Source organism: Notechis scutatus, chromosome 2, assembly GCF_049901735.1.
Source record: "Notechis scutatus isolate UNSWTSFEM ecotype Mainland chromosome 2, rNotScu1.2, whole genome shotgun sequence".
Lineage (NCBI taxonomy): Eukaryota > Metazoa > Chordata > Lepidosauria > Squamata > Elapidae > Notechis > Notechis scutatus.
The window spans coordinates 76,244,141-76,269,781 of record NC_142010.1 but is presented as its reverse complement, the minus strand read 5'-3'; the positions used below and the strand labels follow the sequence as shown (position 1 = coordinate 76,269,781).

Here is a 25,641-nt window from a genome sequence, read left to right as displayed (position 1 = left end):
ATTAAAGCGGTTGCACCTTGCTTCTGAAGGTCGTGTGTGGGACGTTCTATGAAAGCCGTTCTTTATGTAGATCCCCCTTCTCTGAAGTCTGCAGTGGCCAAAAAAGAAAGGCAGCATCCCCATCATGCTTGCCTCCTGATGGCACACACAGGCAAATGAAAGCGTGTCAGGAATAATAGCTTCATTAGCAATTACTGAGCAAAATAGTGCAGCATCTTCTTTCCGCAACTACAGTTTTTGCAAAGGAGAGGATATTTTGGCAGCCTGTGTGTGTTGCTAGAACGTGAAAGGGTCAATCATCCACTTCAGCAGAAGAGTGCTTCATCAGTTGGTTACTTTTTTATTTTGCAAAAGCTTATAATTAAAATCAGCTTAGTTTGTTATCAGTGATTATATATTCAGTGTGCATCATTAACAGACCATAGACTAGGATTGGTATATAAACTTGAGAGCCTATCAATTAGAAGTATGTTTTCAAGACTTCTTTGGTGATCTTATCTTGCTCAATAACTATTCTAAAGATTATGTGAAGGATACTACTAAAGAAGGCATGCATACACATCAGCAAACCAAAGTCTAATATTCTACTAAGCTTTTCTTGAGGGGAAAAACATGCTACCTATGCCATCCAGTTAGAAAAGTTGGCCTTTCTGGAAATAAGGATTTCTCTTTCCCTGTAAAATAGTTTGCTACATCCTGGTGTCTGCCAGATGGCTGCAACTCCCAGAATCCCTAGAACAGGTTTCTCAACCATTCTTAGCCATTCTTGGTTCAGTTGAAGCCCAAACATCTTAGATTGCCATGGTTAAGAAACACTGTCTTGGAGAGTAACATTAAAGATCATGCTGGCCTAGATTTCTGATCTTATAATAATGCACCTGGAGGGCACCAGTTCAGGAAAGTTGTTTTAGAGATTTTGTTCTAATCATTCACATAAAACATAGTAAGCCTTCTTAGCTTCAAGATGGGTGGACTTCAAGTCCATCCATCTTTAAGCTGCCCAAGGTTGAGAAAATAATGAAGTAAATAATGATATGAATAGGTGGGCTTTGTAAAATCAGGAGAAGCAATCTGAGGGAAATAAACCTTGCAAAGAAAGCATTTTGGAGAAATGGCATCTTTGGCATGGTTTAAATTCCTGTTTGATGGCAAATGAACATATGGAACAAGATTGATGTTGAAATATTTGCACTGAGTGATCTTCTCAACTGATTAACTATCAAAATCTGATGGTATGAATTGATTATTCAGGGAAACATCTAAATTTCTTGCTCATTTGTTTAAGTCCTGGATAAGCATAGGTCACTTTTCTAAAATAGTAATTCTGCACTCAGCATTGTTGACAGTAATAATTAAGCTACTTTCCACCCTTCCCTCCTTTCCATTTAAGCATAATTTTTAAACTGATAAATTTAGAAACAGGTTGCCGTTACAGTAATTCTTGAAATCAGTATCCAAGCAGAGCAAAAGTGAAACAAGCTGAAGAGAATTTCGCTTTCTTAGGCCAGTGTGCTGGCCTCCTTGTTTCATATTTTCTAAGGAGAAAAAAGAAAAAAGAAAGGTGAATGGTAACCACACTAGTTACAGAAACAAAACTATTAATTATTGAGAGGTCTGAGTCTAGCTTGAGCTCTCTAAAGTGGGAAAGTCCACCTCATATTTTCAAGATTGTATATGTTTTAATCATATTCACAGATTACTGTAGCATTATTAACTTATCCATGTACTGCCACAAACGTCTTTTATTCAGACCTTTTCCCCTGCAAATTATTCTAAACATTTATTTAATGCACAGCTCTAAATATTTAAGGTGCCATTTCAATAAATTTGATCAAACCAAGGAAGTTGCTCATTTAGCTTTTATATCCATACATATGTTCTTCACACATGCATATAGCTAAAAAACTTTTGTTGTTGTTCCAGCATTATGAAGCCTAAAGACATTTAGATGTTTTGCAAACTAGTTGGACATGCATCTAAAACATAAGCATGGAATCTGTGAAACCTACACATCCAGCAGTATATTACAGTCGACATAATCAAGATTTTTTCCCCTTCAGAATAACATTCGAACTGCAGTTCTTTATTGTATGGTAGACTTTTGTAGCTAATGTAAGACACAAGTGATATCTCTACACCATTTCTGAATCAGAGGTGGGTAGCATTAGCTGGGAAATGAGGAATATGGATAAGAAGCTTTTGTCCTTTATTGTCCCACTAAGCAAGCCCTACTTAACCTGGTATCTCCAGATAGATGGGATTTCAACACAGTTCCTAGCCAGCAAGCCAGAGTGTGCAAACAGAAGAGCTGGCCATTTAAAGAGTATTAAGTTGGGGGTGGCTGCCCTGACTATCTGTGGCTAAGCATTTTGGAAAGCAGGATACTGCCCTAGAGAGCCCTCTGAGCAGATTGAACAGGGTTCTCCTCAAGTCACCTCAAGAGATCCATCAGTTTTGGTCTCCAGAATAGGTCACATTCTCAGGATCCATATTGCCTGCAAAGACAAAATATTAGCACATTAATGTGCTGGGAAAATATTTCTGTCAGGTAGTGCTCCATTCAAAATTCAAGAAAGAAATACTTAGACTCTTTAGATTAGAGAAAAGATATCTTTTACTGAAAATGAAGTGGTAGCAACAATAGAATTCTGAATCTGAGGAATTAGGCGCGCAAATCACATATACAAAGTGATGGAAATGTTCCCACCCCCAATAGTTCAAATGATTCTTCCAATTAAAAGTTGTGTATATGATCATGTGGACATCTTCAGGTGGTGATGAGGCCTCTGTCCGTTGACCTTGGCATATTTTGATAAAGGTTTGCAGCTGCGCAGAGAAAAGAAAGCTAAGCGAGAAATAGAAACCTAAGCAAGAATTTATACTCCCCCCTCCTCATTTTATACAACGCTAGAATGTAACACCTCCAGCTCGCTTCCCAAACTTTACCCCCTCCTCCCCCCGTTACTTATTGCAAAGCAATAGTAGAAGATCTTGAAGGCTGACAATTTCTTAATTTGAAAGAATTAATTAGTGCAACAAATATTACCTCCTTGGGGGGCTTTTGTTGGGGGGAGGTGGTGAGTGAGGTGGACTGGTGGTTCAGTGTGACCAGCTATTCCTACAAATAAATAAATAAATAAATAAATAAATAAATAGTGTGTGTGTGTGTGTGTATATATATATATGTGTGTGTATGTGTGTGTGTGTGTTTTCTGAGGTTCTTGCGGGTATTTGTATGTGGATCTTTGGTTATTCGGGTTTTCTCCCACGTAAAATTGGAAGTATCTAGGCGACGTTTCGATGAAGTCTCAGTCATCATCTTCAGGCTTGTGTCTTCAGCTTTGTGGTTCTCAGAGAACTATACAGAAGCCTGATGATGGCAGATGAGATTCTGCCGAAACGTTGCTACAACTTTAAAAGCACAACTACAATGACGTGGGAAAATACCCGAACAAAGCTGAATGCCATACATGTAAGTACCCGAAAACTTAAAAAATACATATACATATATATATATATATATATTACATATATATATATATATATATATATATATATATATATATATATATATATATATATATACATATATATATATATATATATATATATATATATATATATATATATATATATATAGATAGATACATACATACATACATACATACATTCATACACACACACACACACACACACACACACATATATATATATATATATATATATATATATATATATATATATATATATATATATAGATATATACATACATATATATATACATACATTCATACACACACACACACACACATATATAATATATATATATATATATATATATATATATATATATATATATATATATATATTATAGAAAATGAAATGTTTTACAAAGTAAAAATACAATACAAATTTAAGAAAAGACAGAACAAAGAAAAGACAGAAAAGAAAAAAAGATATAAAGAAGTGGCTTCTGATCTTTACAGCAGTTATAAATGCATTTATATATTGTCCTCCCATCTCTTTCGTTCATCACTTCCTTTTTTCCATATTCTATTTTTTCTACTCCCATAAATCCCAAATTACATTTTTTCCATTTTCAGCACACAAAAAAAAAAAATCAATAAAAGGTATCTAGTCACTGACAAATGTAGTTGTCTTTTCCCTAATCAAATCCTTACCTCTACAAATGTTCCCATCTTTACCAACATTCCTTTATTGGGTGTATTTCAGAATCCTCAGCTATTCCTTTCCCAGGAACTGTGCAACTGACATAATTATTTAAACCTGGGATGAAGCTGCCTTGGGGTTACAAAGATCCTCTAGAACAGGGGTGTCAAACTTGATTTCATTGAGGGCCACATCAGGGTTATGTTTGACCTCGGGGGGCCGGGATGAGGTCGTTGTGGCCAGCTCGATGTCACTCATGCTAGGGGGCACCTGTGGTGGCCCAAGCACTCTGCTAGTGAAAATGGGCTCCCAAGCTCTGTTTTCAGCTGCAGCGGCCCTCCTGCAACCCTCTGCCAGCAAAAACAGAGCTCGGGAGAGTTGCGTGCGGCCCTCCCAAGCTCTTTTTGCTGGCAGAGGCACCGTGAGCTGGTCCTTTGCTGTTTCCAGGGTGGTCCCGCAGCCAGATCTTAAGCACCCCATGGGCGAGATCTGACACCCCTGCTCTAGAAGCAAAGCCCCCTGATCTTCTATTAGTGCACAAAGACTAGCTTTTCTCTGATCGGGATGTACCTATAATCCTAGTTTAGCTTGTCTATTAACCATCAGCCCTTCCCTTTGGTCTAAAAGAATAACAGAATTAGAAGGGACCTTGTATGTCTTCTGGTCCAACCCCCCACCCAAGCAGGAGACCATACACCCTTTCTGACAGATGGCAATCCAGTCTCTTCTCGAAAGCTTCTAGTGATGAAGCTCCTACAACTCCTGAAAGCAAGCTGTTCCATTGGTTGACTGTTCCCACTGTCAAAAAAATTTCTTCTTATTTCTAGGTTGAATCTCTTCTTAATTAGCTCCCATCCTTGTCTGGCCTTCAGATGCTTTGGAAAATAGGTTGCCTCCCCTCTCTGTGACAGCCCTTCAAATATTGGAACACTGCCATCATAATCTAGATCATGTGTGTCCAGCCTGCGGCCCACATACGACCCTGAACAGCTAGTAACGTGGCCTCAAGATTGTAAACTTTTAACATTACGTGAGTGTTAGCTATATTTTTCATGACTCAATTGCACAGTACTCAAGTATGAACTGCGTAGGCAACAATCGAATGCTGTGTGGAAGAGAGCACAGAGTTGTATTAACGGGGGGGGGGGGTTGGAATCATCACCAATTCCAGGAATTTCTTAAAAGTATGGAAGCTAGTTATGGGGGCATCATTTACTTTTCTGAGGTGGCTAAGGTGGCTAAGTCAGGGTAAAGTGTTGAAAAGATTGTATTCTTTGTGAAATGAAATTAATGGAATCAACAGGAAAATTTCTGCCAGAATTTGAAGATGGAAAATGACTCACAGATTTAGCAAAAATTTTGGTGAATCTGATTGCTCATTTAAAGGAGTTAAAAATATGCATATTCAAGGTGAAACTCAACTTATCTGTGCTATGTTTCAAACCATTTGAAATGACACTTCGGTTTAAATGATGGTACTTCACATTATGGCAAATAATTTTATGCATTTTCATATATTCGCTAAACAGAGTCTTGTGAACAGTGAAAAATATGCTTTCTGCTTTGATGCAGGAATTTCATAACAGGTTCAAGATTTTCAGAATATCAGAATATCTTCCCAGAAAAAAATATCCTTCACTTCACAATCACGCTTTATTGATGCCATTGCTTTTTGGCATGGTGTACATTTGTGAACAACTTTTTTTTTTTTTCAAGAATGAAGCACACGAAAAGCAAAATTAGATCAAAATTTTCTGACGAGCAGTTGAAAACTCACTAGGAATTGCAACCACTTCCCATCAAACCAGACACCCATTGCATTGGCTCATGCATAAAAACAAGCACAAATATCCCACTCATTTTATGTACGTATTATTGAAGGATGGTTGAAGGAGGGGTCTCTGCCTCAGAGGAGAGAGATGTCAGAGTTGAGGGAGAAGGATCCCCTGGAAGACATAGGGTGGGGCAATTCATTCAAGGGGTGATAGGCATGGGGCATAGAGATGGAAGCCAAAGGGCAGGCAACTTTGCAGGGGAAGATGTCACCTATGCTTAAGACCAGTGTTGTGCTCCAGCCCTCTGAACTCACTCCCAGACCCTAATCATTAGCCTCTTGGAGGCCCAGGGTTTCGATTGTAAGGATGAATGCCAAGCCAGTTAATAATAAGCCCACCCATCCCCTTATTTGAGATTTAGGGAGTGGCAAGTCGGCCTGATATGCATTACCAAGATCTGTCTAATTGAAGAGGGGGGAGTATTCCCCTCTCTGAGATGTTCCTGGGGTGGGGGGTATTAGGATTTGGCAACAACCAAGGTCACAACAAGGCAGGGCAGGGGTGTGTGTGGCAATTGTCATTTGAGAATCTCTTGGCCTTCAGGGCCCATGTTCCCCATGTTTCCAGATGGGAGGCCCTGTTTCTGAGGCTAGGCTCACAGGATCAGATGGGAGTGTGTTGCTCTCTGGCGCATAACAACCTCCCTGCCTCAGCTGCTGGAGGCAAATCTCCTTCCAGGTGCAACTCAATGTGTTGGTTATTCCCTTTAAAGCTGCCTAAACTAAAGCCTGTATCTGTGGAACCCTCTTTTCCCAGCGGGATTGGCCTGTCCCATTCATGCTGCAAAGGGGCCTACTGCAGGTCCCCATCATCCAAGGAATTTGACTGGTGAGATCCAGGAGAAGGGGTCTCTTCTGCTGTGGCCCCGTTCTTTGGAATATCTTGCACAGGACGTAAGATCTGCCTTCTCTTTTTTAGCCTTCAGAAAATATCTTAAAACTTGGCTATGGGATCCTGAAGGAAAAGCTATTGGCTGGAGGTGGTTGGTGGTGCAGTTAACAGAGAAGGCACTCCTGCTTCTCCACTCCATACCTATGGATTTTTAGTTTTATTTTATTTTTTGTAATTTTAATCTGTTTTTAATATTTATAATTGTCTGGATATTTGTATCATACAGTAAGCAACTCAGAGTCGCTTCAGACTGCAAAGTGGACGGCAAACTAATTTAATATTCACAACCATAACCATCCTATGAGTAACTCTCCCCTTTGATAGCAGAAAGAAGCTCTTTACCAGCACAGTCTGGACGTCCACGGATTTTAGAGCTCTCAATTATTGTGCCATTTTTGTAGACACACCAGCAATAGCCGCTGCTGGAATGGCACTGCATAGGCAGATAGTTCCCCTCTCCATCACAATGGGCACAGAATCTTCCTGGATGGACACCCTTAACACATTCTTCCTTCTGGCACTTGGTTTTCCCTTTGAAAGAAAAGGTGGAGAACCAAGGAAATTGTAATATTTAGAGCTGATTGCCAGTACTCTCGCTGTCCCTTTAAAGCACTTGTAAATCACAATAATTATATATCCCTTGCCTTCAGAAGAGCGCATATGATGTTACGTAGTATATGGCCTTTAGTTCAAGCTGTGGTGCCAACTCCCCTCAGCCTCACCCAGCAAGGACAATAACAGAACAACAGAGTTGGAAGGGGCCTTAAAGGTCTTCTAGTCCAACCCCCTACTCAAGCAGTAAACCCTATGCTATTTCAGACAAATGGCTGTTCATTCTCTTTTTAAAAAAGAGGAATGGTTGGAGTTGTCAAATATCTAGGACAGGGCTGTCAAACTCGCAGTCTGTGGGCCTGATGCATCACAAGCTGGCCACGCCCAGTTTAGCAAAGGGGGGGAAAAGTCATGATACATCACTTGATGACGATGTGACAGTACAAGTTTGACACCCCTGATCTAGAATATTTGATCCTGGACAGATCAGAGTTAATGACTGCAGTGGTGTATGATAGATTAGAAATCATTGTGGACTTTCTGTGAGTTAATTACAATAATAGATTGTTAACAGAGCGCTTTAAAGTTTAGCTTTGCTGTTGGGGTTACCTGCTAACTGTTCTTTTTTTACAGTAGATAGATGGTAAGTCAAACTGATTGGGTAAATAGAGTTGTAGAAGTTCATAAACTGTGGAACAATATGTGTGTATGTTTTGTTGTTGTTTTATGTCCATGTTTGTCTTGTTTATCATTTTGCCTTGTCTTATTTTTTTTTCTTTTGGAGTTTGTATTTTAACTTGGGATATAAAATTTTTAAAAAATTATGAGAAGTGATAGGAGTTCTACTGTACTTCAACTATGTCCGAAGAGATGCAGTTCTCCAATGATGTGGCAATTAAATATGACAAATTTATATATTGAGCATAATTCCGAAATGAAGTGTTTCTCGGAATGTGGCACAACTACACTCCAGGAAGCCAGTCTCTCAGAGAGAAGCATTCAATAGAGCTTGCCCCAGGATGGTGTATACACAATACACATTAGAAGGGAAGGAGAGCTACCAAGTCTACTGTATAGCCATCACACCGCACATAAGCAGCCTGGAAGCTCCAAGCAAAGTTTTAACATATGGCTTGGCTGACTGTGTTGGATGCTCCCTAATCATCAAAACAGGTTGTTCCATTGCAGCTACACTAAAGGGAAGGGAAGGGTAAGGAAATAATGCTTTTTGTAACAATATGCCACTTTAATTAGGACAGCTATTTATTTCATTGGGATGGCTCCCAGGGAAACCATTTAGCCTAATGAGAGCAAACATAATGAGTAGTTGAATGGAGGCAGTATTAATATAAATTCTGCTAATGGGGGCAGTGGCTGATGACTGCTGGGCGGCTAATTGATATGAAAATCTCAGCTACTGGGTTTGATTTCAAAAACTGCAGAAATCACAGAAGGAAGAATTCTTCTTAAATACAAGATTGGTGTTCAAGTTTGTTACATAAAGTTACTGAGCTTACTGAAGCATTATTGAATCATTTACAGAGGGAGTTGCTGAAATGCCTAAGATGGTCCCATGGGTTTTAAATTATATTGAAGAGGCTCTTAATTTGCACTTTGGGTCTTCCTTCCTCACAGATGCAACTTCTAGCTTGTAACTGAAGTATTCAATGAATCACTTATTGCCAGATGTGTGTGTGAGAGAGAAGGTGGGGGAGGGAGGGGAGAGAAAGAGAGAGCACACTTTTCTTCTGCTTTGTGACTTCCAGTGTTTTCTCTTCTCCTTCCATTTAAGTTCTGGGCTCTACAGCACGAAAAGCTCATCAACCACCAGGCTCAATAAGTTAACAGGTAGTCCTTGACTTACAAAAAGGAGATCACATGACCCCAGGGCACTGCAAGCATCATCAATATGAGTCAATTGCCAAATGTCTGAATTCTGATCACAGGACCCTATGGAAGCTACAACGGTCATAAGTGTGAAAACTGGCCGTCAGTCACTTTTTTCAGTGCCGTTGTAACTTTGAATGGTCACTAAACAAAATGTTGTAAATCAAGGACTGCCTGCATTGTGTACATTTAGCCCATTGCCTCTTCTCTGTAGAAAGGCAAGGAGTTTCAGATACAAAGGATTCCCAAGTCAAGCATCCTGTAGTAGTCTATGGAGATTGTCCATCATTCAGGTCATGGTTGTCCCAAAGGTGCTTTTTCAAGAGGTAACTGGACTTTCTGATTATTATTTTTTAAGATGTTTTGCTTCTTATCCAAGAAGCTTCTTCAGCTCTGAAGAAGCTTCTTGGATGAGAAGCAAAACATCTTCAAAGAAAAACCAGAAAGTCCAGTTGCCTCTTGAAAAAGCACCTTTGGGACATCATGTAGTAGCAAAATAATCAGTACTACATAAAATAGCTTGTTCCAAAATTAATTTGTATTAATTGATCCAGAAAGAAACACCCACCCACCCCACCCCAAATGATGTCCAATATGTTGAAAGTGATCTTTTCAATGAGTGACAGGGAGCCCTGGCAAAGAAGAAGGGACAACAAGAGGAATTCCACATTATAATCCTTCTTGGTCTCTTGCTCACTGGCATCAGCCCTAATTTCCTTCTGACATGGAGTATCCCTCTTGATAAATGTAGGTACCTAATAAAGATGAGCATTTTCTTCCCAGCTTAAAACATTGGCCAATTTACATCAAGAGAGGCTTTGAATATTTTACACAATATACCCAAATGGCAATATTCCTTGTCATCCTTCAGTAATCCCCCTGGATATGTTGCTCTCAGAAATAAATTGTTGCAGGGACAAAGGCAAGTGGTTTATTTTATGCAAAAAGGAACCAAGGGGCACAGAAGAATGCCCTGATATAATTTTACAGCTGGCAATAAGAATACTGAATTCAAGCAACATTGGCATGAAGAGAGGAGCAATTCCCTTGGCATCAATTAAAAAACACATTTGCATCTAGAAAAGCCTTCTGGGCAGAGCATTGCCTTTGAGTGAGGGGCTTGCCTTGGCTTGTTTGAGAAAGGAACCAAACTTTCATCTAGTTCCCACCAATTAGTCTGTTTGGGAAAGACATTTCTCCTCTTCCCACTCTCCATCCCAGCTAGTTCAAAAGATGGGAGGAACCGGTAGGATGGAGAGCTGCAACTCGAGAAGGAATGTGTGGAAATGGCAAAATCCCTTTTGCAATTAAAACAAAAGATTTGCATTTCAGATCATCTTCTTTTAATGACCCCATAATCCCTTGCAGGGTGGAGTCTGGGCAACTGCATGGAGCTGGGTATTTACTGGCCAGATGCCCTTCCTGTCACCAATATGGAGTTTCATTCAGCAGATATATTGTCATTGTGCCCAGAGAGAGAAATATCTGCCTCTACCTAGAATCGAACTCACAGCCTCCTGATTGGCCACCTCTAGGCCACCGTACTAGTCATTTGCATTTACAAGATGGTGCCTTTGAATTCTTTCATAGAACATGGGGCTTCTCTCCAGCCAAAAAAAAAAAAAGCAGTAACTACTGAGTTCTTTCCCTAAAGGTAAAGGCCTCCCCTGTCCAGTGGTGTCCGATTCTAAGGAGCATCTCTGTTTTTTAGGCAAGGGAGCCAGCATTGTCTGAAGACATTTCTGTGGTCATGTGACCAGCACGACTATACTCTGAGGTGCATGGAACACTATAGCAATAGCACTTAGACTTAAATACCGATTCACAGTGCTTTACAGCCTTCTCTAAGCGGTTTACAGAGTCAGCCTATTGCCCTCCCAACAATCTGGGTCCTCATTTTACCGACCTCAGAAAGATGGAAGGCTGAGTCAACCTTGAGCCTGGTGAGATTTGAACCGCCAAATTGCAGGCAGCCGGCAGTCATCAGAAGTAGCCTGCAGTACTGCGCCACCGAGGCTCTGTTACCTTCCTACCAAAGTGTAAAGGTAAAGGATCCCTCGCACAGACGTGCTTGGCATTTTTGGCTCTAGGGGGCGCTGCTCATCTCTGTTACAAAGCTGAAGAGCCAGCGCTTTCCAAAGACGTCTCCATAGTCATGTGGCTGGCATGACTAAGCGCCGTAGGCGCACGGAACACTGTTGCCTTCCCACCAAAGTGGTCCCTATTTTTCTACTTGCATTTTTACATGCTTTTGAACTGCTAGGTTGGCAGAAGGTCTCAGGTCTCAAATCTGAGCTGTCAGCTTTCCAGCTGACAAGCTCAGCATCTTTAACCAATGACCCATTGCATGCCCCCCATTCTGCCCCTATGAGCCATGGTCATGCGTACAGTATATAACAGTGTGCCCTGATGTGCCCATGCTGTGCACTTCCTTGACCTCATCATTCAATATTGCTGGTTGGACGCAATTAAACCAAAGGCATCTTCCTGCAATTGGCTTTCTTCATTATTATAATGCTATGTACTCAACTTACAACCACAGCTGAGCCCAAAATTAATGTTGCTAAGCAAGGCAGTTGTTAAGTGAATTGTGCCTCATTTTAGGACTTTTTTTTGCCACAGTTAAATGAATCGTGTGGTTGTTAAGCAAATCTGGCTTTTCCCATTGACAGCTTGTTAGAAGCCAGCTGAGAAGGTTTACCAATGGTGATCACACCACCCCAGCACAGTGCCATGGTCATAAACACAGGCTAGTTGCCTAGGGTCAAAATTTTGATCACATGACCATGAGGATGCTGCAAACAATTGTGAAAAATGACCATAAGTCACTTTCCTCAGTGCTATTGTAACTTCAAATGGTCACTAAACGAATGTTTGTAAGTCAAGTACTACTTCTACTGTATGGTACTGATGCTAAATTATGAAATAAGCAAAGCTACAAAGAATGGGACAAGGTGGGGAGAGACAAACTTTATTCTATCCTGACCCTTCTGCATATACCTCAGAATTTAACTTTCCTCTTGATAACATCACAACACTTGGAAATGCCTTCTAGGATATCGTTGCTGTTCCTACTGATTTCCTACACCTCTTTAAAATGGTAAGCACAAGTAGAAAATGACACTCTGATGTGCTCTGAGTTGAATGAATTCATTCTTTGCTTCCAAGAATTTCATGCTTAAAAGTTGTTTGTTTCCTACAAGTCTAGCGTACATACCTTTTTCTTCGGTGTCCTGTTTTTGGGCCATTTGGAAGATCAGCCATTTGTGCATCCAGGTTTCAAACTCCTGCAAACACACCATGTATAGTTACTGAAGGCTAATGATATTAAATTAAGGCCACTATTGTTCTGCTCCTCCTTGTTAACCCCTTGGAGAATAATCCGTATCTCCTAAAGAGGGCTGTTGAAGATCCAAAGGAAGGTGCAGATGTTTCTTATGTAAGAGGAGAGAAAGGTAGAAAGGTTCTCTCGTAGGACTATACGTGACCCTCCCATAGATAGTGGAAATCAGAATAAGTCTTGATAAGAAAATGAGAGAATCACAGAAGAGGGATGAGGGTTCAGGGAAGAAAATCAGTAGCATCCAAGGAGGAGGAAGGGGACTCTAGAGATGACAGAGATTTACCTTCCAGTCATTGTAAGCCATGCGGATCTTCAGGTGTCCCATATTTTCCTGGAAGGTGCTTTTTAATTCAGGAAAAGTTCTGCTTGGGTTTTCTCGCTAAAGAAAAAGACATATTTACAGTACAGATACAAGAAGGTCTGTTGTTCAAGACCACCACCAAGGCCAAGTTCATATGCTGATTATTATTTTCATTTCATTTTGGCTTATTATGTGGCTGAGCCTCTACAGCTTGGTCAAAAAACTATGTTTTGTACATGGTTTAGGGTTATGTACGAATCCAGATGTTATGCCAAACTATAATTTGTTTAACTACGGCGCATTGAAACAACCGATAGCCCAAATGAAGCAACGTGTGTGATGACTTTGTATGTTGTATGAACCAGGTTGAAGACTAGGCTTAGTTTATACATTATGAGCAACTTGGTTTCAGTAGTTTAATGAAGTAGTTTAATGAAGTGTCCTAATAAATAATAATAAAGTTCATGTAGATGTGACTGCAACAGTTCTGTATGTTTGAACTGGATCCACCACCTCATTCTTCTGAATGGTAATTTAAAATAGAAAAGGAGTAGCTGGGATAAGAGTTGCTGGCATGCCTAACTCATAGTTTTCCTCACTCCAATTTCCTTCCTAAATTATCTTCCTTGTAAAGAATAAGGAAGGTGACCTGGATGGAAACATGCAGCTGCTACCTAGACAAAAGAATCTGAAACATTTTTTTAAAGTCCAGAAACAGATGACATTAGGAAGTGGCTTAGGCAGATACCTCCCTAATTGATTCAATTATAGGAAGAGAGAGAAGGTATAGCACAATGAGACTGTTGCAAGAGACTAATTACATCCAACCTCAGAGCAGATTTAACCTTCCTAGCTAAAGGAAGACTAGAGCTATTGTAGAGTTTATTTCCTAGCCTGATCTACTTAATGGCGCTGACAATCTGTCTCAGCAGGATTCCAAATCTGAATGTAATTCTCATCACAAGAAAAGCAGGTAGGCCAAAGAGGTTTCGAAAATATTAATTTCACTCATCTAGCACAATTAACATTGAATATATGTGAATACCTAGGCTGGGGAGTGCTGCTAAAGCACACTGATCAAGCAAAAAAAGGAACTTGAAATTAAAAATACTCTTTGCACAGTTAAAGTGAAAGCACTTAGCAAGAGGAACTAACTCTCTGGTCAAGGTCCAAAGCAGTTAGTAACATGCCTGACTGTGAAAACATGGCACAGAATTACAGTTTGTTCTTTATTGCTTGAAGGGGGGGAAAACTGCTAATCAACTTATCCGGTGTAAACTGGTACACCAAAAGTTCCAGCTTGATATGCTTTGCTTTCATTGGCAGCTTCTTTAAATCTTGGCAGAAACTATTGCTAGGTTCTGTAAGATTCCTTCCCTTTTTTTGAGTTTCAGTTCCTCCACAGACTGTATGTATCTGCACTCAAGGATCGTTGCTGATTCTTATGTCTAGAAAAAAACACCATTGGTCAACTTCGCTGCTTGAAAAGCAAAGTAGATTAATGAGATTTTAACTACAGTTAAAATGTGTGTCTCATATAAGCAGCCTAGCCTGCCTTCCTCTTTCTAAATCCTGCCTGCTCTCCTGCTGTCATAATCTTACTAGAGATGGAGATGCCATCTTGCATAGTTTCTCCATCAGGACAATCCATTTTCTGACAACTTTGGCAGGCTTATCAGGAACAGAGTTTGCAGGAAGGTTTACATTACATTGCCAGGACAGTCTTCTTGACTTTAATATATACTGTGTCCAAACTGCATACTTCTCCCCTGCCTAATGTTGGGTGGAAGGTGGGTTCAAAGGAGGAGCCACAGCCTTGAGAGAGAGTTTGAATACATCAACGTGTGGCGCCTGCTGTGCCTTTTCCCTCAAGCTTTCATGCATCACACTGAATGCAGATTGGCTGGAGTATCCACAGTCAGGTCACAATGCTTCGTCACAAATGCAAAAGTAACAAGATGAGATCCCTCACCAAGAGCAGGCGCTTGACTTGATCCTCGGTGCTATTAGTCAGCTTGTTTTCCATCTTCAAAAACTGTAAAAAAGAAAATAGGGATTTATTCCAGAAAAGGAGAAAATTAGAAGGAGCTCCCATGTCTCTGGAATTATAGTAGGCAGTGGCAGGAGGGGTTGTTTATCCTTGTGATCATAAGGGAAGGAGGGAGGGACTGAGACGGTGGTGGGGTTCAAATTTTTTTACTACCGGTTCTGTGGGCATGGGTTGGTGGCAGAGGTGGGTATTCAGCAGGTTCTGACCAGTTCTGGAGAACCGGTAGCAGAAATTTTGAATAGTTTGGAGTATCAGCAAATACCACCTCTGACTGGAGATTTTACAGTATCCTTCCCCTGCCATGTCCACCAAGCCATGCCCACAGAACCGGTAGTAAAATTTTTTGAATCCCACCACTGGTTGGTGGGCGTGGCAGGGGAAGGATACTGTAAAATCTCCAGTCAGAGGTGGTATTTGCCAGTTCTCCGAATTACTCAAAATTTCCATTACTGGTTCTCCAGAACTGGTCAGAACCTGCTGAATACTACCTCTAGACTGAGATAATTTAAACATAATAGTTGCCCCACTTTGTGTGTATCAATTCTAAATATACTTTGTGGGTAAACTTCTAAACAATTCTAAATTGTGTGTAACCATGATCCATGAAAGTTTGTGCAAAAATAAATGTGTTGCCTTGAGAACACTACATAACTCTTGGTTGAAGTGCTGTGAAAGGTGAACTTTTAAAACTAGCCAGTTTTTCAGTTTTTCAGAAGTTGCAGAACTACCCACTGAAATAGTTCAAGAGGAACTATTGGGAATCCAACACAGTAAGACAACAATAAGTCATGGAAGGGAGCTGTGGCCTTCACCATCTGTCATATTTACCTCTGGTTCATTCAGGGCCAAAGGCATCACATTAGCTATTGCCATCTTTGGGCCTGGTCTTTGGACGTCTGTGGAAAGAAAGAGAGTTGTAAAATACATGCAGAAAGGGATAAACAAAAGAGCATTCACAAGTGCTTTCTACCCTTCTAGTTGTGTCAAACCAGGGACATAAGAACTTGAGTCCCTGGTTATTATCCAGACAAATCTCTGAAGCATGACAAGGGAATGTTTACTTTTGTGCATGTGTGAGCGTGCACAATAGAAATTTTGGCTAGCTTTCTTTGAGTTGGAAACCCAGTTCTTCATACTCAACCACAAATTCAAAAATCCCTTTTCCTACCGGATGGCTTTTTTCTAGCAGGACTAAATAAAAAGATCAGACAGGCCTGTGCAATTGCAAACAAGCTGTCACAGGTAAACCTTATTTAAGGTCTCTCCATCATCTTTATGCTCTGAATCTGAAAGCGAAAGGAAGGATGGGTAGCTGACTAACTTTTAGAGATGCTGCTGGTCAGGGAGTCCAGTTTCAGTTGCTGGGTGTTCTTGGTCAGCTTGGTGATCTGGTTGTCATGTTGATACACAAAGTAGACAGTCACAGCCTGGCCAGCTAGGAGCAAGACCCCCAGGAGAGAGAAGATGGTGTAGGCAGTCCCCCGGCTGCAAGAATTTCTGCCAAATATAAGAGGTGTGTGTCAGTACTCACTCAGCCATCCTAACGTCTGTCCCTCCCTCTCTAAACTGAGACCCTGTACCAAAACATCTGCATTTACGTGGTGATGAATACACATCTGCAGGATTCTGCTAGAGATACACGTTGCTTAGACATTTCTTCTATTTATCATGCAGACCTAATTGCAGTAATTACCAATTAGCTGAGATAGCAAGAAGACTCTGTGATCCACCCCCTTGTGAGTTTGTTAACATTAGAAAGAACTATAGAGAAAGAGCAAATGAAGTCATTACAGGCAGTAGTTCTTGACTTACAACAGTTTGTTTAGTTCAAAGTTACAAAAAGTAATTTATGACCGTTTTTCACACTAACAACCATTGCAGCATCCCCAGGGTCACGTGATCAAAATTCAGGAGCTTGACAGCTGGCTCATATTTACAATGGTTGCAGTGTCCTGGGATCATGCGGTTTCCCTTTTTCGACTTTGTGACAAGCATAAGAAAATTTGATTTCCTTATTGATAGGCCCCAGTTTGTGCGAGTTGGAAGAAGTTTCCAGTTCCATCTTCTTGAATACAGGTTCCCCACCAGGCTGTGACTTGAGTTTGTTACTGTTCATCTTGATGACCCATGACTGCTATGTCAAATCTGCTACAAATCATATTGTGAAATATGCAGATGACATGGCAGTGGTGGGTTTTATCTGGGACAATGAAGATGCTTACAGGAGAAGATAAAGGCTTTGGTGGACTGGTACAATAAGAAATAACCTGGTTTTGAATGTTAATAAAACAAAGGAGATTTTTGTTGTTGTTGATTTTAGGAAGAGTCGGCATAGTCATACTCCACTTTATATCAAGGCTGCAGCTGTGGAGGTGGCCAACAGTATTAAGTATCTGAGGGTGCTGATAACTAACAATCTGACTTGGTCTCTCCTTAGCCTCTCCACATGTCACCCTTAGCGAAGCGTGCAAACCAGCATTTGCATTTCCTGCATCAGTTGAGGAGAGCACATCTTTCTCCTTCTGTCCTGGCCACTTTTTACAGAGGCACGATTGAGAGCATTTTAACAAACTGCAGGAATGTTTGGTTTGGTGGCTGCAGTGCCTCAGAGAGAAAGTCCATACAGAGAGTGGTAAGGACAGCCAAGGAGATTATAGGACGCTCACTTCCCGTTATTCAGGATGCTGCTTATAAGCGCTATGTGTTTAGAGCTCAAAGCATTGTTAGAGACCCCACACATCCACTTCAAGGTCTTTTTCTGTTGCTCCCCTCTGGGAGGAGGTTTCGAAGTATTTCTAGCAGGACTAGTACTGTAGCCGTAAACAGCTTTGTTCCTTATGCCATCTGCCATATAAATTCACAGGATTCCTTTTTCCCCCTACATATATGGACACATTCGAACTAGACTGTGATGTTTTTCTGTGACGTGTGTGTGTGTGTGTGTAAAATGGTTATCTTTTGAGAGCTGAAGGCAACAAAATTTCATTTTAATGTATGCTGATTAGTGTGCGTTTAAAGGGACACTAAAGTTTTCTGCTCTGTTCTGTTCTATCATGTGATCTCCTTTTGTGACCTTCTGACAAGCAAAGTCAATGGGAGGAAGCCAGATTCACTTAACAGCCGTATCACTAATTTAACAATTGCAGGGATTCACTTAACAACGGTGGCAAGAAAGGTCGTAAAATGGGGCAAAATGCACTTAACAAATGGCTCACTTAGCAACAGAAATTTTGGGCTCAATTGTGGTTGTAAGTCAAGGACTACCTGTATTTTTTTCCCTTACACCAAAGGATTAATTTCCCTCATGGAAGTCCCTCCCTTTGGAAGTTGCCAAAGAAGCATAGCTTAGAGGCAATTAAGTATATGCTCTACTACTACCCTCCTGAACAAACATTGCAAGATAAGGGTGTGGGGTTTATTTGTTTGTTTGTTTGTTTGTATGTATATATGTGTGTATGTGTATAATGGATACAGTGGAATAGGCTTCAGATTTAAAAGAAAACCATACATGACCAATTAAAAAAAAAAGTCCCCTACCAAATTATAAAAAAGCCCTATCTTCCCCAACCTGTATCTTATCCCTTCCCATAGCTCACAAAATAACCTAATCGAAAAACAAAATTAGGAAATCTCCAAGAGTTCTATATATGATTCATTAATTTGGATTTGTTGCTTGCAAAATAGAAGTTGAAAGTGAAAGCAAAGAAATGTTTGCCAGCACAAGGTAGAGTACAGGGATTTTGTTTTGGTGACTTCTCTTGTACGTTTGTACTTTGTGACTGCTCCAGGGAGGTCCACAGAGTATGATTATACAAAAAAAAAACACCAAGATGTGCGACATGTAAAAAAACAGGTGGAGTTTTGAACAATCAGTGTACATATATTCACTGATTCTAGAGGCAATTACAGGCTACAGAAGGAGAACTTTTGAAATAAAAAGTCAGTTTTTTTAAAAAAAAAGATGGAATTGTTGGACAACACTATCCTAGAAGAGCCTTTTCCACATGCCAAGTTTTATATGCAGGTATCTTTTAAAAAAGCAACCAAGAAGAACTTTCAGTCTAAGGTTTCCTTCAATTGTATATAGAACTAGCAGATTAGCTTAACCTCATAAAATATTATTATGCCTGCTTGCTACTAGGGTGGTCATGTTGTCTCCAGACAATTCTGGAAAAGAGGCTAAAAAATACTTGAAATACATTAACTGACGTAACAGACATGACAACCAGGGGAGAGTCCTTCCAGCAGTTTAAATAATTCCACTTATGATTTAAATAATTATCAGAAAGCCACATTGTCTGATTGTTCCAGATTTATTTCCTCCTCCCGTTGAGAGAGAGAGAGAGAGAGAGAGAGAGAGAGAGAGAGACTTAGATATTGCCATTCACTGAGTGTCCTGATATACTCTGGGCAGTCCTCCATTTTAAAATAAGTTAGAGTGGATTCAAAAGCAGAATATACTGTGGGAGGTTGTCTTGGGGGAAAAAACTGTAGCTAGTTTAGCATTTTGGCTGCAAGTTATACCAGTACGCACTCAGTGGGAGTTAGAAATGAGCTGGTAACTGAAGTATAGATGAGAAGTTTTTGAACACATTTCACCCTAGCAACAGCTAATCATCTGGAATCTATTAAATGTTTGGCTTTGATTACTGGCTTGTCTTATAGTGTCTGTGGCCAGCTTTATAGCAGTATAATTCCCTAAAAATGGTCTCCTTTATTAAGAATTATTTTTCACCATGTAAAACTTTACAGCCTCTGAGGACATAATATACAACTTTTGTCACAATAAAAAAAATACAAATATGGTATGGAAATATAAGAACTCAGCTTCACATTTCTGCTGATTTATGAAACTTTGAACATTTTACAGGACTGTTATGAAAGTAATATAATAGATTTTTAGCTTTTCTTAAAGAAGTGGTAAGATGCCTATGTAATGAATTTTGGGGAACAAAGATGAAAGCAATATGTCTTTTTTTTTTTAATGTACAAAGTAGTTCTATTGGGCAGAATAAATAATGATGAAAAGCAAAGGGCAATTGGTGGCTACAAATATGTTTTTAAAACGAGACAGTTAATGTTTAGTGAACATTTTTACTTCTTAGAAAAGAAAGAAAAGAAGAAGGAGAGAAAATTAAGTTATATTTCCAAAGCACCATTGTAAAACAAAATCGAAAATAGTGAAATACCGGAGAAAATGTATAATTCTTTGCCAATGATTAAAAAAATAGCTCTAGTACTTATTTGGTTTTAGCACATAATATATTGCTAAACTGATGGCACATACTGTGGCTTCCTTATAACCTGACTGGTTTTCTCAAGCACCAAGCACCGTGTTTCAACATTTTGGTGAGATTGAGAGATTTGTCCTAGATTGATTGTGCTAATGAAGCAAGCCCAGCATGAAAAGATTCAGGGTTAAGAGATATGTCTATACTTGAACAAGGTTTATAAGTGCTAAGCCAAAATATGGTTGGTTTGAGACTTAGCAAATAGTGTGAACCCAGCCATTGTGATTTATAAAACCTAGTTTATGACGTCGCATGAGTGTAAAGCCAATTATAGGTTATTCAATAAATCATAGTTGAAGACAAAGATAAGAAAAATCTAAGCAATATAATCCCACCCATGTTTATTCACACAACCCCATGGCTATAAATGGGCTTATTTCCTTTAAATGTTCATAATGCTACAGCTTCAGTGCTTCCCACGATTCCTGTTCCTGTGACTTTTGCCACCAGATTTCATCCAGTTGGAACATGATATCTCCCATTTAGCAGCCACCAGCATATAGGATGGGATGCTGGGAATTGTAAACCAACTCAGGTGGAGGGCATCGTATATGGAAAACTGTCACTAGACTTTGGCCAATGCACTGAGGTTCAACTTAAATGCTTGTCTTAATTCCTTCTTATATCAGCATAGATGATTCTAGACACATTGGGGGGGGGGGGTTGCAGAAGAACAACCCCCCCTCCAATTATTACATTTCTCACCAACATCAAATGTCCCCTACTTTTCAATACGATGGTAGGTGCAATACTGGAAACTCAAAACTCAGCCCAAGGAAATAAAGGAGTGGTAATTACAAATACCTTGCTTGTTGTCCTGTAGAACCAGTTGGTGGGAGAAGAATATGGTCATCCTCCATGGTTTTTATCGCCTCAGGAGCTGAGTTCTGGCAATGTGGTTGATGACTGGGAAATGTGAATTTTTAAAAGTTTGCTGGGCTTTTCAAGTGTTTCTTGAAAGGCAAATGAAGGAAGTGAAAGTAGAAAGACCTAGGTAGCTGGAAATACCCTTCGATATTCTGCCCACATTATTATCATGAAGGAATATAATTGGGCATTTTTATTCTAGATTTAATTGTCATTGGGTACTCAAATGACATCATCTGTTGGCAGGCAACCTGTGGCTGTTCTTTGTTCCATTCAACTGTTAGTGTACAGAAGCATTCGCAAACCAGTTTTTAACATTGCTAATGATTTTGTAGCTACTTCACTAAAGAATAGAATGCTTCTGGGAACAAAGACTTTTGAAGTGTTAGGAACTCTGTACAGTTACATAGACATTCCTTTAAATTCAGGTCAAATAACAGCCTGAATGGATTGTAGTTCATGTTCAATTCACACAGCTTTTGTTCGTGTTGATGTTGCCTCCCTATTCCAACTATTTTAATTTTCTCCATACTCAAAATGGTGGCACTTCCTGAGAGTACGTTTGCATGTGTTTTAATAAGTGCCAACTGACAGGAAGCTAGCATCTAGTTCAGGATCCATTCCATCTCTCAAGGAGAAAGGTTTTGTAGGTAAAATTCTCACAGAAATTTCAACCCCAGAACAGGATGTGGAATTCAGAATTTTGGAGAGTCTGATCCTCAACTAGTTCTTGTTGGGAAATGATTGAGGGCAATTCCAAGTTTAGTTTGCGCCCCACAAATTCCTAGTCAATTCTTATATTCAGATTAGAGCAGGGGTCTCCAACCTTGGCAACTTTAAGCCTGATGGACTTCAACTCCCAGAATTCCCCAGCCAGCTTGCTGGGGAATTCTGGGAGTTGAAGTCCTCCAGGCTTAAAGTTGCCAAGGTTGGAGACCCCTGGATTAAAGCAAGAATTCACCACTTGGTTCAAGATCTGTCTCAGTACCTGTATCTTTTTTTAATTTATTAAGTATCAGGTAATATCAAAACATTAACTGATAAAAACAATTAAAGGGCAGGCAAAAGCAGGAAAAAAAACATTAACATTATCTATCAAAAGGTCCAATCCAAAGAATTTTTCAGAGCCACTGAATCAATACATTAAGCCATTAGCAAAGACATCAAAAAAAGGAGTCGTTTTTGGTTATTCCAGCTATAACCCTTTTTTTGTACGTAATGGCAGAGGAATAGAGATGGGAAGTAGGATGTGAGGTGATATTTCCACAATGCAGAATGGAGGAGCTAGCTGTTTTTTGGATAAGGATAATGCAGTATTTCTCAATTTGAGAGTAAGAAACATTGGAATTATGTACCCAACAGTTCTTATAGGGACTTTAGCAGTGCTAAAACAAATAGCGGTTATGGCCGTTATTTCATTCATTTTAAAATAAATGTTTTATCCAGTGGCAGAATGTTAGGCAGAAATTTAAATTTAGGCTAGAATTTGTAGTAGATTAAAATACAAAGAGTTGATCTGACAATCTGGACAGTTTCCTAATCTGTAGTATCCACACATACAAGATAAAATCCAGCATCATGAGTAGACTTTGCTGGTCAATTGTGCTTTCCACTCATTTTCTTTCCTTTGAAGTCCTTTTTAATCTAAGATCTACTTGAGAGGAGTCCTAATCCTCAGGAGCAGAGTTTAAATATTCAAATCATGATTTAAATAAATATAGACTTTTGACTATATTTTCCCAACCACCCAGTAGGCATAGTTTAATTTATATGCTTTCTTTAATATTGATAGGAAATACTTTCCCAATGGCTACCTGATCAGCACATTCAGTTGAGAGATGAGACCAGTCCAGGAATATCCGCCTACTAAAAGTATCAGAAAAATCAGCTGATCACTGGGAAAGACAGGGCAAGGAGACGGGTACATGCTCCTGTGGTTTACAACATCACAGCAAGCTACTCAGTCCTTTGTGGCCAGATTTTCCACCAATGCTCAACAGCCTTGAAGAAGACCTGGGGGTAACTCATGGACTCCTTCTGAGCAAAATGGGTCTTATTTATTTGTTTGTTTATTTATTGGAATTTTTCAAACAAAAACAAAAACAATAAGAGAATAAAAATACGATGACAGGGATGATAGGCACATTAGTGCACTTATGCATGCGCCCTCTAATGACCACTTAAGTATGAAGTAATGTCCATGGAAGTCAATTTGTGACTGAAACTGTGAAAATGTGTAGCTGACAACTTTGACAACTCTATTACAGAAATCATATTTTTTTACAGTCAACTTTAAGAGTAACTTTTCACAGTTCATAAACTTCACAAATGTGGGTGTCTTCCATTCAGACCTTAAAAGGGCATGTCTCCAAATATACTTGCTGATGCTCCAAGGAAATAGTTTAGATTTATGGGTCCCAGTATCATTATTGAGGCTGTTTCTGGTTCTCTTCTTGCCTCTGGGTGGCATTTTTAGGTCAAAGGATTGAGACAGAGGGGTGAGATTATTGGGAGCTCTTTTCAGGAGCTGCTGGTTTGGACCACCTTGGCTCCTACTGATTTAATATTTTTAGCTTCTTAAAATATTGTTAATAAAAAGATTTGATTTGATATGCATGTAGTTTTCTCATTAACAACAGAAAAGTGGTTTTATCGTCTTCTTTCCAGTCTATTGTACAGGGCTGGGATTCATTGATGGCCTCTTATCCAAATACCAACTAGGTCCAACCCAGCTTTTTTTAGATAGCCATGGTTACATAGTACTGCCACCTAGTGATTATATTAAGGGAAAATATTTTATTAAAGAGAATATTAAACACCTTATTAAAGAGAAATGTATTGAAGAGTATGGACCATATGGTATGTCTTGCTACCTCCAAGAGATAAGAATTGCAGGCTTTTTTTCACTACATTCTACTGATTGGGTTAATATTAAAATAGACTTTTATTAGCAATAGTAGTAATAGCCAATACAAATGCCCTATTGAGGTGAAATTCAGCCTCTCAGTAGACATTGTGCTTGTTTGTTTCAGTTAGGAAACAGATCCTCTGCTTTTGGAGATGTTAAAAGGAGAATTCATTTATAGAGGAACCACAGAACATTTCAGAACAAAACCTTGGCAGCATACTTTGCAATGTGCTATATTCTCAAAAGCTTTACGTAATTACAGCATTTTGTTGTGAATGAGTGTCAGCATAGTAACACTACATTGTGAAATGGCTGGTTTCTTAGCACCTACCTAGTCACCTTGTCCTTATATTTTGATTTTTACTAGCAATTTCATGGATTCATTTTCAAATGAGTCACTTCTACATTAACAAGCAACCACACAAGAGGAATTTTCCCCCCCAAGATGCCATTTTCACAGAATGAAACTACGAAGAAGTCATGAGATTGCTTCTCTAAACTATTTTCAGAAGGAAAAGCTGTCTTTTTAAGTATAATGTCAGTGGGCTCCAAAACACAAGAGAGCCAACACAACACAGCTCCCTTGGCAACACACAAGTATTTACAGGTTCACTGCTCACTACCCAACTCTTCCCCCACTGGTACTCCTCCTCCTCCTGCTCCAACTATTACTCCTTGTGAGTCCTATTACTGGAGGACAGCATCTCTATATGCTTTATTTCCACACACAATCACCAGCTGCCTCCTGAATAGCTTTTATAATTAAGGTTTCTGTGGTGGCTGGGGAGAAGGCTTAAAAGGCAGGATAACTGCACGGGTACTAGCCATTTTCTAGGTAGCTTGCCTTCTCCCAGAAGCAAAATAGCTTACATATAATTTCTCCAAAAGGCAAAGATGATACCAGAGTGCAGCTGAGACAAATGGTTTCCTTTGTCATATATCTCTGCCGGGAAAGAAGTAGTGACTGAAAGGTATGAATTTGCATTTAAGGTTGCATCCCGTTAAAAAAAAATACTTCAACCTCTATTGTAAAGTAAATATTGGATTTAAGCAGTTAATCAGATTTTCAATTAGATTCAGCACCTTTTCTGCTTTATATTTTTGGCAGTTATTGTTTAAATTTAAAAGATTTCCTATGAAATGCAGCAATTTATATTACTTTTTTTTAGTTACAAGTGTCCATCAAAAAAAAAAAAAAAAGGTTAAGGCTTCAAAATGGTCCCATTTTCAAAACACGATTCCAGATGTAGACTGGAGCTATTATCTTCAACAGAGTTAAAGTTGGGAAAGATTTGCATACCAACATCAGCAATGGACTAGATGTTGAAAATAAAAGTTTAGTTCATTTTCCATTCTGGTTCTCTCTCAATTGTACTAACTAGCCTATAATTTATATCCCAACACTACAAACTTGAATTATCTCGGAATTTACATCTATGAAGTGTCAAGCAAAAGTTTAGTATCTATTAAATAATCCTGCTGTAAAGATGATTCAAGAGCACCAGGCCTGATGGTCAGTTAAAAAAAGAAAGAAGTCTTCAGTTTC

The 25,641-nt window shown here is 39.4% G+C and overlaps 1 protein-coding gene across 2 annotated transcripts; it reads right to left on the bottom strand.

Annotated features, from left to right (window-relative positions):
• Window positions 1-320: 320 nt before the first annotated feature.
• CD74 (CD74 molecule) lies at window positions 321-21,237 on the bottom strand. 2 transcript variants are annotated; one of them, XM_026686202.2, is made up of 10 exons: window positions 21,125-21,237; window positions 16,351-16,526; window positions 15,858-15,925; window positions 14,952-15,014; window positions 12,962-13,057; window positions 12,553-12,622; window positions 7,239-7,427; window positions 3,047-3,118; window positions 2,436-2,495; window positions 321-1,535 (listed from the first exon to the last, which is right to left on the bottom strand). In XM_026686202.2, exons 1-9 carry the CDS (start codon window positions 21,178-21,180, stop codon window positions 2,449-2,451), a joined length of 837 nt encoding a protein of 278 aa, XP_026541987.2. In that variant the 5' UTR covers window positions 21,181-21,237; the 3' UTR covers window positions 321-1,535; window positions 2,436-2,448. The 2 variants fall into 2 exon arrangements, with proteins under 2 accessions (XP_026541987.2, XP_087811299.1); XM_087955173.1 differs by lacking the exon at window positions 3,047-3,118.
• Between the last annotated feature and the right edge of the window lie 4,404 nt (window positions 21,238-25,641).

Excerpts from the sequence above, each read along its gene's own strand:
- CD74 (XM_026686202.2), bottom strand. The coding sequence starts at position 21,180 with ATGGAGGATGACCATATTCTTCTCCCACCAACTGGTTCTACAGGACAA. Across the intron at positions 7,428-12,552 it reads ACAGGACACCGAAGAAAAAG|GGAAAACCAAGTGCCAGAAG; the intron begins GTATGTACGCTA and ends TTTCTTTCAAAG. Across the intron at positions 2,496-3,046 it reads AACAAAAGCCCCCCAAGGAG|GCAATATGGATCCTGAGAAT; the intron begins GTAATATTTGTT and ends TTGTCTTTGCAG.